This window comes from Cervus canadensis, chromosome 19 (genome assembly GCF_019320065.1).
Source record: "Cervus canadensis isolate Bull #8, Minnesota chromosome 19, ASM1932006v1, whole genome shotgun sequence".
NCBI classification, from domain to species: Eukaryota; Metazoa; Chordata; class Mammalia; order Artiodactyla; family Cervidae; genus Cervus; species Cervus canadensis.
Genome location: NC_057404.1, coordinates 50,157,764 through 50,174,315, shown reverse-complemented (window position 1 = coordinate 50,174,315; position 16,552 = coordinate 50,157,764). Strand labels below are relative to the sequence as shown.

General features: G+C 42.1%; 1 protein-coding gene across 4 annotated transcripts in view; it reads right to left on the bottom strand.

Moving 5' to 3' along the window:
* Positions 1 to 2,201, bottom strand: part of ANK2 (ankyrin 2) — a 696,383-nt gene extending 694,182 nt beyond the window's left edge. Inside the window, exon 1 of one of the 4 annotated variants that reach the window (XM_043438144.1) lies at positions 1,392 to 2,201. In XM_043438144.1, the coding sequence (XP_043294079.1) occupies positions 1,392 to 1,463 (72 nt within the window). In that variant the 5' untranslated portion in view covers positions 1,464 to 2,201. The remainder of the gene's footprint in view (positions 1 to 1,391) is intronic. The other 3 variants (XM_043438160.1, XM_043438135.1, XM_043438156.1) reach the window with 3 other exon arrangements.
* Positions 2,202 to 16,552: the final 14,351 nt, after the last annotated feature.

The following is a 16,552-nucleotide window of genomic DNA, read 5'->3' as shown; positions in this document are numbered from 1 at the left end:
TAAAAATGTATTGTCGGGGTACTCTTTTGCCCCCTTCTGATGCCTATGTCAGAAGCTTTCTCTATCTCCTTTATACTTTAATAAAACTTTATTACACACAAAAAGAAAAAAAAAAATGTATTGTCATAAAATTAGTCTTGGATTCTATAAGCATTTAAAACCTTAACAATTTCATTGAGACATAGAGGGCCATTAAAAACAAGTACACATTGATTTTTTCAGTCATTGCATCTAAAATGCACATTAAAAAAGGTTATCCCTAAAATACATTATCGATACACATTAAAATTCAAATGCGGCAAAGACCTTGTTAAGTGTCAACGAAATTTTACTGTCATATCATAAATTCTAAAGCTTCTGGGTTCTTCAAAATTTCCCCACAGTTTGGAGAAAAACCATTCTGTTTGACATGATCTTCCTGCTCCATTATCCAATTTTATCCTGTTTCTAAGCAGGAGGTCAATTATCTTTGGTAAAGAGGTTGCCTGTGGCAGTCAGGGGATCATATTCTCACACCCATACACTACCCTGCCCAGGGCTGTGACACTTGGCGTTACCACTGCGATAACCTAAAGCGCTAATGCTATAGCTCCTGACAACGAAACGGTAGCACAAAAAGGAGAGAAAAAGAGCTCTTTTAGATACCGAATCACAGATCACAACCAGCTGGAGTACTCTCATGTTTTAATATTACCATATAAACAGAAAACAGGGCTTATTCAGACAGCCAAAGACATGTGCATCACCGCCCGCCCTCCCTTACACTGCTGGGGAAAAACTGTCTCTGCAGACGTCGGGAGAACAGGAACACATGTTTTCTTTCTAGTACTAAGGGCTAAGACAGGGCTGCAATTGTTGGGTGTAGCTCGGTCTGAAAGTTGAGAACTGGTAGGCAACCTCTAGACACGGTGACTTCTCTCCCGAGGGCGGGAGGTGAATGCTGCCAGCCGGCCCTCTCAAGGTCGTCACGGGGATGGGGGTCCAGGGCAGATGCCCCCATGAGGGCGGCAGGGGCTCCTTTCTCCTGGTAGCGCCGCAGTGGGTCATGTGATAGCTGGGCGTGTGCCTCTGTGCGCGACGGGGAGACGAGTTTGCGGGTTGTGTTTGAGCCTGCGTGTGTATGTGTGTGCGCGCAGAAGTTACACGTCTGGTTCTGGAGAACGCGTTTTTCCAGGAGGCGTGTGTGTGTTTCTGTGCATGTTTCTCTGCTCCCGTGTGAAGCGAGACTGAGACAAGGGGATTCCGAGAAGGGTCCTGGGCCAGGCGACGCGGCCAGGTCCGCCAGCGTCCGTCCCAGCCGTCAGCCTCTGCACCGGGGGGCCAGGACCTCGGCCTCCCGGGCGGCGAGGACAATGGGGTGCCGCGCCCCTCCCCGCGCCCCGCGCACCCACCTGACGAATCCGCGGCGGGTTCGGCGGGGTGGAGGCCCCGCCTTCCGGGGCCGGGGAGGTGGGAGAAGCCATCTTCCCGGTGCTCCGGTTTCCTCCTGCTGTCACGCACGGGTCTCTCGGGTCTCCCGCGGCTGCTCAGCGCCGGGCCTGCCGTCCGCGGCCCCCGCCGGGCCGGGAGGCTCCTCCGCCGCGCCCGCGGCCCCGCCCGGCCGCTCCGCCGCAGAGCGCGAGGGGCGGCCGCCCCCGGGGCTGGTCCGGCCCGGCCGGGAGTCCTGGCCGGAGCCTCTCGCCCCCTGCCCGCGCCCACCTACCTCCCGGCGGGGAGACTCGGGGCCATGGCGGGCGGGGCCGGGCGCGAGTGCGGCCGCGGGTCTGGGTCGGCGGCGGCTGCTTCCCGGGGCCGCTCGCCGCGCGTGTGTCTGGATGTGCGAGCGGCGGGGCTTATTCTAGCGGCGCCGGGAGAAATGCGGCTGCTTCCCTCGCGGCGGCTGCTGCTGCTGCTGCTGCTGCTATCGCCGGGAAAGCGATGAGCTCATGGACAGCTCCCAGAAATATGTCTATATGCACCACTGACTGCCGGCGTTCGGGAGGTGGGTGGGGATAAGGAGGCTCCTCGGCGGGCGCTCCCGCATCACAAGCAGACGTTCCCTCGGGAGGCCCCCGGCCGCTGGGGCGCGTCCGGCTCTTCCCTGCGCGTCGCCACACTCGCTCGGCTCTTCTCCATTCATACCGTGCACACACGTCCTATTCAAACGTGTTCGCCCTTGTCCCGTTGTGATAGGCACCCACCCCACGGCTAGCCTCCGCAGACACGCATTCTTTGTTCTGCCAATCACTCCCTCTTGATAAGGAGGAATTAATTTCTGGAGTGAACGCAGTGTGAAGAAATGCCACTGCGACTTCACCTATGTCACATGTGAGCTGGCTGAGTGAAGTGACTTCAGCCGTGTGTCTTTCACGCTTTGGGCGTTTCCAACTTGCCCAAGATCCAGCTTCTCCCTTCCCACCTTCTTCACTATGAGAAAGCATCTTCCAGCTACTGTACAGGGTTGGTTTGGCCCCCATCCTCACTAAGACAGATGGCTCGCCTTCTGCAGCACCCTGAAGAACTGAAAGGGCAGGACCAGGTTTTGCAGACCCTCGTCTGCGCCAGGCCTCGTGTCAGGAGAGGTGAATTCCCGCACAGGGGCATCACTTTCTCAGGAATGCAGCGGGCACTGTCATTGACTGAGGGCAAACCGCTTTCCAACGCCTGATCATTATCTCCTTCAGCTGCCTGAGGAAGTGGGAATTATTATGGAAGTGGGAACTATTATGACCCTTTATAGATATGAAGATGACTCTCAACAGAGTACTTCGTTGCCTCCTAATTTTCCCATCGCCACAGACAGGCCCCTCTGCCTTCTTTCTCTCTCCCCCAAGCTAGTGTTCAATTTCTACACTGCTTTCCCGCAAGATCCTCTATAAAGTTTTAACATCACCAGTTCCTCTCTTCACATTCTTTGCTGAACCCACTCCAGGCAGGCTTTCTTCCACCTTCTCCACCAAACTTTCTCTTGACAAGCTTCCCAGTGACCCCCATAGTACTACGTCTAATGGTCACTTCTCGGTCCTCATTTGGCTTGTCCTCTAATCACGCCTTCCTTCTTGAAAATGTCTTCCCTTAGCCTCTGGACACCATTCCCTTTCGATCATCTCCTTACCTCACCGGTTGGTTGTCCTCAGTCTCCTTAACTTGTTCTTCCTCATCTTTCAGACCTCTGCACTTTGAAATGCCAAAGAGTTTAGTTCTGGGACTCCTTTTCTTCTCTATCTCAATTGTTAATCAACAACTCTGTGGTGGATCTCACAGTTTCATTGCTTTGAATAGCATCTATATTCTGATATGTATGTCCAAATGTATGTCTCCATCTCTAATCTTCTCCATTAAGTTCAAACCTCTATTGCCAACTGTCTTCACCTCTACCTGATTGATATCTAAGAGTATGAAACTGATCATGTGCAAACCTGAGCACCTTTTTGGTTTTAATTGGAAAAAACTGGGCTCTGTTTTATCTTTCACTGCCAAATTAACTGCTCTAGTATAGCTTTGCCCGCCTTTCAGATGCTCAGGACAAAAACCTCAGAGATATTTTTAATTCCTTATTGTTCTCACAATCCCATCTGCTATAACAGCAATTCATACAGAATCCAACCACTTGTGTGTCCCCACCACAATCTGTCTAGTCCAAATCACCTTTATCTTTCATGTGCCTGATAGCAAAAGTCCTAAACAGTCTATTTCTCTACCCTTGCCCCTCACATGTGGCTTACACAGGGCACCTAGCAGGGCTCAAAGTCCTCTTCCTGTGTCTTCCCTTCTCACTCAGAGTAAGAACCAAGGCCTTTCCATCTTCTGATGTAAGATTAAGAGCTGTGTAACCCATCCTCCATTCCTGCCCACCATCCCTCAAACTTTATTTCTAGCCATCCCCTCGCTCACTCACCATGGCCACACTGCCCTTGTTTCTACGTTTTGGTTTTGAGCATGCTAGGCCTTCTCATGTCTCAGGTCCTTTGTATCTGGACCTCTCCTCTCCTAGATATCAACATGGATCATTGTCTTACTTCCTTCAAGCCTCAGTGGCACTAACTCCTTATCAGTGAGGTCTTCCTGATTACCCTGTTATGGGGTACATTGTCAGTTCAGTTCAGTTTAGTAGCTCAGTCTTGTCTGACTCTTTGTGACCCCATGGACTGTGGCACACCAGGCTTCCCTGTCCATCACGAACTCCCGAAGCTTAACCAAACTCATGCCCGTTGAGTCACTGATGCCATCCAACCATCTCATCCTCTGTCGTCCCCTTCTCCTCCCCCCTTCAATCTTTCCCAACATCAGGGTCTTTTCCAATGAGTCAGTTCTTCGCATCAGGTAGCCAAAGTATTGGAGCTTCAGCTTCAGCATCAGTCCTTCCAATGAACACCCAGGACTGATCTCCTTCAGGATGAACTGGTTGGATCTCCTTGCAGTCCAAGGGACTCTCAAGAGTCTTCTCCAACACCACAGTTCAAAACCATCAATTCTTTGGTGCTCAGCTTTCTTCATAGTCCAACTCTCACATCCATAGATGAACACTGGAAAAACCAAAGCTTTGACTAGACAGAACTTTGTTGACAAAGTAATGTTTCTGCTTTTTATTATGCTGTCTAGGTTGGTCATAACTTTTCTTCCAAGGAGCAAGCGTTTTTTTAATTTCATGGCTGAACTCACCATCGGCAGTGATTTTGGAGCCCAAAAAAGTAAAATCTCTCACTGTTTCCACTGTTTCCCCATCTATTTGCCATGAAGTGATGGGACCAGATGCCTTCATCTTAGTTTTCTGAATGTTGAGTTTTAAGCCAACTTTTTCACTCTCCTCTTTCACTTTCATCAAGAGGCTCTTTAGTTCTTCTTCGCTTTCTGCCATGAGTGTGGTGTCATCTGCATATCTGAGGTTATTGATATTTCTCCCAGCAGTCTTGATTCCAGCTTGTGCTTCTTCCAGCCCAGTGTTTCACATGATGTACTCTGCATATAAGTTAAATAAGCAGGGTGACAACATACAGCCTTGACGTACTCCTTTCCCAATTTGGAACCGGTCTGTTGTTCCATGTCCAGTTCTAATTATTGTATGTGCCCACCCCCCAAAATGCAGATATTGAAATCTGAATCTTTATTATATCAGAATGTGACCATATTTGGAAATAGAGTTATTACAGATGTAATTAATTAAGTTGAGGTCATATTAGAGTCGGGTGGGTGCCCAGTCTGATATGACCAGTGTCCTTATTAAAAGGGAAAATTTGGACGTAGACATATAGATAGGGAGAACACCTAGAAGGTGAACATTAAGGGAGAGATTGAGACAATATACCTAAAAACCAGCACACGACCAGACTCCAGGAAAGCAGCATGGAACAGAATCTCCTTCATAGCCCTCATTAGGAACCAGCCCTGTGGAGCTATATCACAGACTTCTAGCCTCCAGCACTGTGGGACAATAGATTTCTGTGGTTTAAGCCACCTGCTTGGTGGTGCTTTGTTATAGCGCCCCTAGAAGATTAATATATACTATAAGATAATAACACCCTACCTTTCTTGTTTCTGTTACTTTGCAGGGCAAAGTGATAAGTGTTTATCACTGTTCTGACAGAGTTTATGTATTTACTAATTGGTTTATTGACATTCACCTATCACTAGAAGGTAAGCGTGAGGACAGGGGAGTGGTTTTTCACTGTTTTTTTTTTTTTTTTTTTATGGCTCTGCTGGATCTTTGTTGCCATGTGCAGACTTGTGTAGTGAGCAGGGGCTACTCTTCATTTCAAGTGCGCAGGCTTCTAGCAATGGCTTCTCTTGTTGCAGAGCACAGGCTTAGTCACATGGGCTTCAGCAGTTGTGGCTCATGGGCCCTAGAGCTCATGGACTCAGTAGTGGTGGCACACAGGCTTCGTTCCTCCACCGTATATGGAATCTTCCTGGACTAGGGACCGAACCTGTGTCTCCTGCATTGGCAGGCAGATGCTTAAGCGCTGGACCATCAAGGATGTCCTGCTCACTGTTAAAAAATACCTAGAACCTCCAGCACTTTGTACAGTGCCTGACACATTGATGTTCAATAAATATTCATTAAATGAATTAAATATTTTTGTCAAGTTTGTTTGAGTACAGAATCATTATTTGAATTCTAGCTCAAATCTTCAAGCCCAAACTCTATACTATAACTCAGACACTATACTATGGCTTTTCAAATGTGTAGATAAGAATTACATTCATGTTCAAATATGAAGTTGCATCATAGAAACTGTTTGTTTGTTTAGCCCTTACAAGCATTTCCTCTAGTCAACCAATGTGAAAACTCAGGGTGTCAGTGCAGTATGCTGCTTAAGATGGTGAACTGAAGTCAGTTACTACCTTGAAATTCTAGTTAATTAACGTTTCTATACTTCCTTATCTGTGAAATGGAAACAATAACAGTACTTACTTTACAGTTACTGTGACTATTAAATGAGATAATATACATAAACATTGTAAACACACAATGTAAAAACATAATAATATAGTTACAACTATTTTTTTTTTAGTTACTACTATTTTTTGTTTGTTTGTTTGTTTGTTTTTATATATTATTAGTTACTACTATTTTTTAAAATTCTTATTGGCGTATAGTTGATTTACAACGTTGTGTTAGTATCTGCTTTACAGCAAAGTGAATGTTATACATATATCCACTCCTTTAAAAATATTTTCCCATATAGATCATCACAGAGTATCAAGTAGAGTTCCCTGTGCTATACAGTAGGTCCTTATTAGTTATCGATTTTATTTATAGTAACGTGTGCGTGCCGATCTCAATTCCCCAACTTCTCCCTCTCCTATTTACTATCATTACCTATTTATGTAATGATAGCTACCTAAAAAATAGGAGGTTGAGTCATAGGGGGGATATATTAGGAGTATGGGATTAATAAATATACACTACTATACATAAAATAAGGACTTCCCTGGTGGTCCTGACTAAGACTTCAGGCTGTCGGTGCTGAGGGCCTGGGTTGTATCCCTGATCAATGAACTAGATTCCACATACACCAACTAAGAGTTTGAATGCTGCAACTAAAAAGATCCCCCATGCTGCAAGGAAGAAGATCCTGTGTGCTGCAATAAGACCCGGGCAGCCAAATAAATGAATACATTTTTAAAATGAAGACAAAAAATAGATCAGCAGCAAGGATTTACTGCATAGAACTATATTCAACATCTTGTAATAACCTAATATAATGGAAAATAATCTGAAAAAAATGTATATCTGAATCACTTTGCTATACACCCAAAACTAATATGATATTGTAAATCAGCTATACTTCAGCTTAAAAGAAAAGAAAAAATAATAGGAGGCTGAAGATAAAGATGGTTAAAAAGAAAATCTCTTTTTCAGAGAATCGGGGGAAACTTGGTGAGGCAAGTAAATGACAGTAATTCAGCTATGACTTCCTGCTCTTCTATGTCATGACTGGGTACATGGAAATCCAAGCAGAGTCTTCAGTCTCTAGTGGCTTGGGGCATTTAATTCAAGTTAACAATAAAGGAGCATATCAATAAATAATGTTAAAGTTTGAAGTAGACAGATAGGTAAGTAATAGGTACAACAATAGAGGTAGAGATTGAGACTGATAGATATGGGCAGGTAGATTTATAACATAATCTTGTGACTGGGAACTATTTCCTTTTTACTTTCATAAATCTTGGCATCACTTGTCACCTGCCACAACAGTGAAGAGTATTCTGGGAAAGTTTTTGCTCCAGGGGGTTAACTAATGACAGTATTCAGTCCCTAGAATAGGCAATGTTTAAAGCACAACACATCCCTTTTTTCTTATCCATCCCATCTATCCATCCATATAACAGACACTCAACACCTGCTCCATCCTCTTCATCCCTAACCTGGATAAAGATTCTCACCATCAGCTGAGTGGCTCAAACGAGAAACGGTACTGTAACTCGAGGCCTCTCTACACTTCTTCCACTCTATAATCTCTCACCAGACCCTGGGAACTCTCATATGGTAACATCCTGCTTCTTTTTCTCCATATCCATGGCTTTGGTCCAGGCTTTCAGCTATGCCTAGTGTAGTTTCTTAATAATGACACTGCAGAGCTTTTTGTATCCTGGGACATCTTACATAATTCAGCCAGAATTACCTTCCTTAAAAAGATATTCTCTGATTTCAAAGGGCCTGATGGCTTTCCATTGCCCTCAGGATAAAATCTATAATATCCCTTTACTTTGAAGTAAAAGCCCTTCTTAATATTAATATATCTTTTGTGTTAAAGGACATGTTTTCAAGAATGATAGCTATATTGTTCATTCCCTAAGTCATGTCTAACTCTTTGCGAACCCATCGACTGCAGCACACCAGGCTTCCTTGTCCTTCACTATCTCCCAGAGTTTGCTCAAACTCATGTCCATTGAGTAGGTGATGTCATCCAAACATCTCATCCTCTGTCACCCCCTTCTCTTCTTGCCCTCAATGTTTCCCAGCATCAGGGTCTTTTCCAATGAGTCTGCTCTTCACATCAGGTGGCCACAGTATTGGAGCTTCAGCTTCAGCGTCAGTCCTTCCAATGAATATTCAGGGTTGATTTCCTTTAGGATTCACTGGTTTGTTCTTGCTGTCCAAGGGACTCTCAAGAGTCTTCTCCAGCACCACTTTTTGAAAGCGTCAGTTCTTGGGCGTTGTTCCATGTCCAGTTAACTGTTGCTCCTTGACCTGCATACAGGTTTCTCAGGAGATAGGTAAGGTGGTCTGGTATTCACTTCCACAGTTTGTGGTGATCCACAAGTCAAAGGCTTTAGTGTAGTAAATGAAGCAGAAGTAGATGTTTTTCTGGAGTTCCCTTGCTTTTTCTATGACCCAACAGATGGCAATTTGATTTCTGGTTCCTCTGCCTTTTCCTAAATCCAACTTGAACATCTGGAAGTTCTCAGTTCACATCCTGTTGAAGCCTAACTTGAAGGATTTTGAGCATTACCTTGCTAGCATGTGAAATGAGCACAATTGTGCGATAGTTTAAATATTCTTTGGCATTGCCTTTCTTTGGGATGGGAATGAAAACTGACCTTTTCAAGTCTTGTAACCAATGTTGAGTTTTCCAAATTTGTTGATATATTGAGTGTAACACTTTCATAGCATCATCTTTTAGTATATTAAATAGCTCAGCTGGAATTTCATCATCTCCACTAGCTTTGTTTATAGTAATAATGCTTCATGTCTGGCTATAGGTGAATGACCACACCATCGTGGTTATCCAGGTCATCAAGACCTTTTCTGTAATTTTATGGATAGCTATAAAAGAATAAAAAAGAAAAAAATGGATTTTTTTTCCATATGAGAGTGTAAGATTTCTTTATGTTAAAACTCACATTATTATAATTTGGGTATGAAAATGTGTAATATATATATGTATGAAGAGAAAAAATTTTAAAAGTTAAATGACGCCAAGAAAAAGTATGTACACGATTTTTATGGACAGATGGAGTTAATATCCTTATGTGGAGAAGACAAACACCTTATCAAAAGGGAGGAGGGATTTTAGGAAAACTCACAAAAGAATAGTGACTTCCAATGAACAGATGAAAAAAAAAGTTTAGACTCATTAAAAATAAAAGAAATTCAGATGCAAAATACTATTTTCACTTATAAACTGTCAGAGAAGAGATTTCAAGTAATGAAAATTTCCCTAGAGCTTCAGAAAGAATATTCAGGCATTGTTGATAGAGATGTAAATTGGTTCAAACACTTTGAAGTGTACTTTGTCACTCTGTATCAAAAAAAAAGCCTTAAAAATATGCATAACTTTTGAATTGGGAAAATAATCATGAACAACAGCAATTTTTTTTTTACCTGCAACACTCTTTATAATACTAAAAACATAAACAAATAAACAATAACAATCTGGAAATCACCTAAATTGAGTACATCCATTATATAAACTCCATATATCATGATGTATAATGGAATGCTATTCATGCCATTTACATACTATTTACTTTAGGCAACTATTTCAGGTATAGTTGTTGTCCTAATAAAATTGTTTCCAGTTATTAGTTGGTTGGAACTTTTTCTCTTTGGTGCCTGCCTTTCCCAGGCTGCCCACAACTGACCTTTTGAGCCTGTTTCCTTCTGTTCCTCATTCATGTTCTGTTCCTGCTGCTCCGCAGTTTTGTTTTGTTTTTTTCCTTTGGCTGAGCCACACGACATGTGGGATTTTAGTTCCCAGACCAGAAATCAAACCTTCGCCCCCTGCCTTGGAAGTTCGAAGTCTGAACCATTTGACCAGCAGGGAAGTTCCACTTCTCAGTTCTTGAAAGCAAGCCTTGCCTGTAGCTGATGCCTCCTCACGTATGCTGGGTTCTCTCTGGTCCGAATGCCCTCATCTTTCTTCTTCATCTGATAACCTCCTTGTACCTTGCAACACCTGCATCAAGAGAAAGCCTTCCTGACTCCCTCAGACACATTAGAGTTTTGTTCTCTGTGTCCCATAAGCAATTTTCCCTAGTTCTATTTTAATATTTGCACTTTGTAATTTGTCTGTCTACACAGCTGTCTCCCCAAACAGACTACGAGTGCCTAACAGTTAAGGCTGGATTTTATTTTTTTCTAAATTCCCAATGCCTAGCATATTTCTTCACATTTAAAAAGTACTTAGTAAAGCTTATGATTTAAAGAACCACAACATGAAACAATATTGAATCATAATCTATAACCAGAGACAGCTGACTACATTGAAGTTCCACCAAACTGTGTGTGTGAAAGTGTGTGTGTGTGTGTGTGTGTGTGTGTGTAAGATAGGTATATGTCTTTGTATAAATAATTTTGAGAGACCTTTATATCAAATATGAAGCAAAGAAACATAAACACAGGACTTCCCAGGCAGTCCAGTGGTTATGACTGAATTCCCAGTGCAGGGGGCGCAGGTTCTGTCCCTGGTTGGGGACCGAAGACCCTGCATACTGCACAGCAGTACCTTAAAAAGAAAAAAAAAGAAACATGACCACATCATTCTTAATTTACAGTTCTCAGAAAACAGCCAACACTTCTCAAAGGGGAATGCTTTGTTTCCTCTAAGAGATTATAACTTCTTACAGACGAATAGAAATTTACACAGAAATTCATGATCTTGTGACTTTCTTAGAGTCACAAAACTCCCCCAATGCTATTATATGCATCATAAATACATATATATGTTAATAATATATTTTACAGTTGCATTAATTAGCATTTCAAATCAAGCTTCAAAAAACACAGGGCCCCCAGCCTCTCCAACGTTTCCAATTAGCTGCTCTTCTCTGTTTCATAATGGAGACTCATTACCATCTTGCCAAAATGCATACATATTTGTGCAGGTCCAGAAAAATAAAAGTATGGTTTTTGGTGTGACACCCTTGGCTTTGAGTTTGGATTCTGTCTCTTATAATCTGTTACATTAGGCAAGTTGCTGCTCTAAACCTCATCAGTTGTTTTGTGTGTGTGTGTATGTGTCTAGTTGGGGAAGGAGGTCTAATTGGGGTATAAAACAATTATTGTGTCTGGGAACTAAGTGAACGTGAAACAATATTAGACATTATTTTTTCATCAATCTGAAGTTCCCATTAGAATTGCTCTTTCATTTGCAGGCTTTCATACCTATCACAGATTTGGTCTTCACAACTAGTACATGGGGGAGCAGAAGAACATGACACTCATGTTACAGTTAAGGAAAATAAGGCCCAGAGAAGTCTCCTTCTATGACCCTAGTCACATGGCTAGGAAGCACTGTTTTCAGAACCCTTGTCAAATACTTTGTCGATTTTACTACTGTGGAACTTTATTAAAATTCCTAGGTGTTTTCTGATTCTGACCAAAAAGCATTCTTTTCTTTCCTTTTCTAACTCTGGGGCTTGATTTCCCTCCACCTGCTTTTACTTGTTTGGTCCGATGAGCTGAAGACCATGAATAACATGAAATAAATGCTTCAATGTGTAACCAGACTAGGTCACATGAAAAGCCAAATCAACTTCCTAAGAAGGTACGGGTCTGCCACTGATGTGCCATTACCCTACCCATTCTGGTGTTTCTCACGGGCCGCAAGCCCGAGGATGAGATCCATGTGATAGCACACTGTACGTGATAAGTGGGTGTGGCATCTGAATGTTGAGGATCATTGCTTGCAGCCCAGCACCTGGCCAGAGCTTTGTAGTTAGCTTGCAGGCATTTTCTCCTCCTCGACTTCCATATATAACTGGAAAAGAATCTAAAGACCCATCTTATGCATAAGAGAAAATAGTTCTAATACAGTATAGTTGATATTTTAGCTGGGATTTATAGTCTAAAACCCACGTCCTTGAATTCCACAATATACCCTGTTGTTGTTTAGTCCCTAAGTCGTGTCTGACTCTTTGTGACCCCATTGGCTGTAGCCCGCTAGGTTCCTCTGTCCATGGGATTTCCCAGACAAGAATAATGGAGTGGGCTGCCATTTGCTCCTCTAGGGCATCTTCCCTACACAGAGATCAAACCCACATCTGCACTAGCAGGCTGATTCTTTATTACTGTGCCACCAGGGAAGCCTAGCAAAGGTTAAAAAAGTCTTTCTCCAGCTTCCAGACAAATTTGAAAAGGGTTATAAATCTCTAAGGATAATTGGGCCCATTCCCAAATAAACATACGAAAACCATATTCACTTTTCAAACCAATATGCATAAACTCCAAAACAGTCTTAAAACTAATCAACTGAAAGAACACAAAACAGACTGGGAGACTGAAATTCAGATATTCTAGCTTATATAGATCTTTTTTGGTACTTTTATTTATTTTTTAATTGAAGGACAACTGCTTTACTTGTATAGATTTTGATCCAAGTTTTATTTTCATATTAAATATAGACTGAATGTTAGCAAACTGACGTTGAAGACTACATGTTAGACCTGACCTGCTTGTCTTCAATTTTATTTCCTATCTTTTCTCTACATAAATCTTTGTAGAGCTGAACCACTCATCCTTAGATTAAATCCCCACATTTATTTTGGCCTGCTAGCAAAAGTATTACTGGATTTCCCGAAACTTCTGTAACTGCCTCATCCTCTGATGATTTATTACCACTTACTGTCTGTAGCAATTAAATAATTCTTACATATATATACCTATGTATAATGCTTATTGTACAGTATCTACATTTTATTTATATACTCTATTTCCCAGTAGCTATATCATCAGCATGTTGAAGTCAGAGATTATGTCACATGCTTGCTTTTTTCCCCCAAAACCCAGCACAAATACTACAAATAGACATAAAATAAAAATGATGATTTTTTTATTATTTGAGGGAGTTGTCAGAAATAGAGGGGGAAAAAGCAAAAGAAATGGAGTTTTTTTTTTTTTTTACAAAGGAACTTTTTAAAAAAGTGTTATTTTAAAAATAAATAAATAAATAAAAATGAAAAAGTGTTATTTTTCGGCCCCCGGGCCGGGACACGCAGAGGCGGTGCAGATGCGCAGTCCGGGCGCAGGTTCGCGGGCCGGCGTGGAGGGGTTCTGGCTCACGAGGGCGTGGACCTAGAAACCCTGTTTCAACGTTAGTTTCATGACCGCAGGAACTTTGGTCTGGTATCTCTTTCAGGAAGCGTGAACTCTTCATTCCTGTCTCCGGGGCAGGTCTTCCTCGGAGGCCGCGCGCTCTCCAGGGCCCTGCAGGACGCGCTCGGCCGCCTTGGATGAACTTGAGGGGCGTGTGGGAACTTCTTGGGTCGCGGTCACCGAGGAGAGGACGGAAACGGAGCGCTTCCAGCGAGGAGAGCATGCAGGCTGGAGAAGCGTGAACTGAAGACCCCAGAGAGAGGCGTCAGCCGCTGCCCCCCACCTGCCGCAGACCCCTTGGTGGCAGACCCACCACCTGCCCCGCCCTCTTCCGTCGCGTGATCTTCGCCGTCACCCACAGATCAACGACGTTCCAGAAGGATACTGCCTTAGTGCTCTGTCCAATCCAGCCTGTCTCCACACACTCTTCTTTCTAAGCAAATTGTATTTCAATATGTCAGCTAACAATCCTTACATGGATTCCCAGTGCCTTCAGGATAAAGTCCAAGTTTAAGCATGAACCGGGCCCCATCTCCTCTCTGAATTAGCATGCCCCCCATCCCAGTGACTTGTCACGCAGAGGCACACCTCTGTGTTGCCGTGTCTTTCCTGTCCCTCCTTTCATCTTGCTCACCCTTCGCAGACTGTTAGAATCTCCAGCACCCAGCGCAGGTTGGATGTTCTCCGCCTTTCGCAGGGCTTCCTTGCGGGCACTTGGCCTGTGCCGCTGTGAGCTCGGTCTCCATCTGACACAGCTGACCCTGATTTATTTTCCTGCATCTCCACCGCACAGAAGCAGCAGGACTGCACAAGCTCCTGTTGCCGCTGTCTGTCCTCATTAAGACTATACTTAGGAAGTGAATGATAGACTTACACACCCATATAATATTTCAACTTCATTAATTTAAAAAATTCTTTTCAAGATTCCACATTGTATTTAGTTGCATTGAGCAGCTTCAGCTGCATGCAACAAATTCTGGTAAATTCTCATTTCATTTTTATTCTGTTACAAATATTTTCTAATATAATTATATTACATTATCTATAAGTTATCTAATTTATAAATAATTCCTGTTACAGCTTCTTGGTCTTGTATGTGCTCAGTTGTGTCTGACTGCGGCACCATGGACTCTGGCCCGCCAGGTTCCTCTGTCCATGGGATTTCCTAGGGAAGAATACTGGAGTGGATTGCTATTTCCTTCTCCAGGGCATCTTCCCAACCCAGCAATGGAACCTGCATCTCCTGCATCTTCTGCATTGGCAGGCAGATTCTTTACCACTGCGCCACCTGGGAAGCCCATGGCTTCTTGAATACACCCATCATTTAAAAGTGGACATTTAATTTCCAAATACACGGGGTTTTTAAAGTAAAAAAAAAAAGTATTATTTTTCTCATTTTCAAGTCATTTTTGGTTTCATCAAAATAATAGGGAGTGTAGAGAGGCAACTTTTGAAGAACACATTGGTTTTTAGTTGACAACTTATTAATACCATACTACCTAAAGTATTCCAGATATTTTTGATTCTTGTATTTACAAATATATTTCAGTATTTCATACATTTTATTAAGATTTAGAAGTTATTAAGCTATAATCTTTTTTGTAAACTGTTAATTAAAAAGGTAAAGGTTAATACCTGTTCATGGTAAACAACATACAAACATTACAGGAGTGTATAAAGTGAAAATTAAGAATCCTCCATTCCCCATTATTCTAGTCCCATGTCTCAGCAGCAGGCTACCAAAAACTGTCTCTTATTGTCCTTCCTAAATTCTTAGCACACATATTTGCAAAGAGATAATAAGTATAATTTGGGGATTGTGTTATACATCCTATTTCTTTTTCACTGTACAGTATAACATGTTTCCATATCAGTACATATAAATCTACTTTTAAAAATTTTAATATAATACCTGATACCTACAAATAACTTATGTAACAAATTTATAATAATTAAAAAATATGAGCCTATATTGATATAATCAAACTATGGATTCTTCACATTACTCATTAAATTGTAGTTTTTATTGAGATAATTATAGATTCACTTCCAGTTATGAAATAATATGCCAAGATTCCTTGTACATGTTGTCCAGTTACTTGTCATGGTAACATTTTATGAAGTTATAATTTCACAACAAAGATATTGACTTTGATACAATCTACCAATCATATTCAGATTTCCTCAGTATCATTTGTATTTGTGTGTGTGTGTGTGTGGATGAAGGCAGGTATACATTAAGTTCTATACAATTTTACCATCTATGTTGACTCAGCTATCCACCACCAAAGGCAAGATATTAAAGAGTTTTAACACCAAAGGATCTTTCACATTGCCCTTTTATAGACACCTCTGTCCTTAACCCTGGTAAGCAGTAATCTGTCCTTTCTATCTAAAAATATTGTCATTTCAAAATGTCATATTGAATAAAAGTGAAATCATATATTAGTTTTGAGATTAACATTTTTGTTGAGTTTCCAATTAAGTTGTTGTATCCACCAGTGAGTTTTTCATTCCTTTTTACTGCATAGTGGTATAACTTAGAATCTTAATACTATAAGCAGTGTGCTATAATCAGATGCCACAGGATCTCCTATCACAATTTATTTTAAGAAATCACATCGCAGTGACTCTTAACCATCAGGAATTATGTTATGAGATTGAGATAGGCTATGCATGTTTTCAGGAGTGTAATGGTAACTTCATGAATATCATCCTGGGTGTGGCGGTCTTTCCAATAGAAAATATGTAATATTCAAAAAAACATTTCATTTGTTATGTGTTTTATCATTTGGTCAACATGATTTAATTTGAACTTCAGAGACAGATACAGTCACCTTGGGTTGGAGGAAACCCAGAAGACTTCTGACATTCTTCTCCACTGGGATATCCTCCAGCTCAACCAGGGCAGAGTGCCTGGTGCATGAAGAGCCAAGGTGAAAACCAGCCATCTGAGGAGGGCACCCGGGCAAGCAGTCTTTCATGGACTCACCCTTGTGTTTGGAAGAACTTCCTGTTGAAGAACAGGGAGTA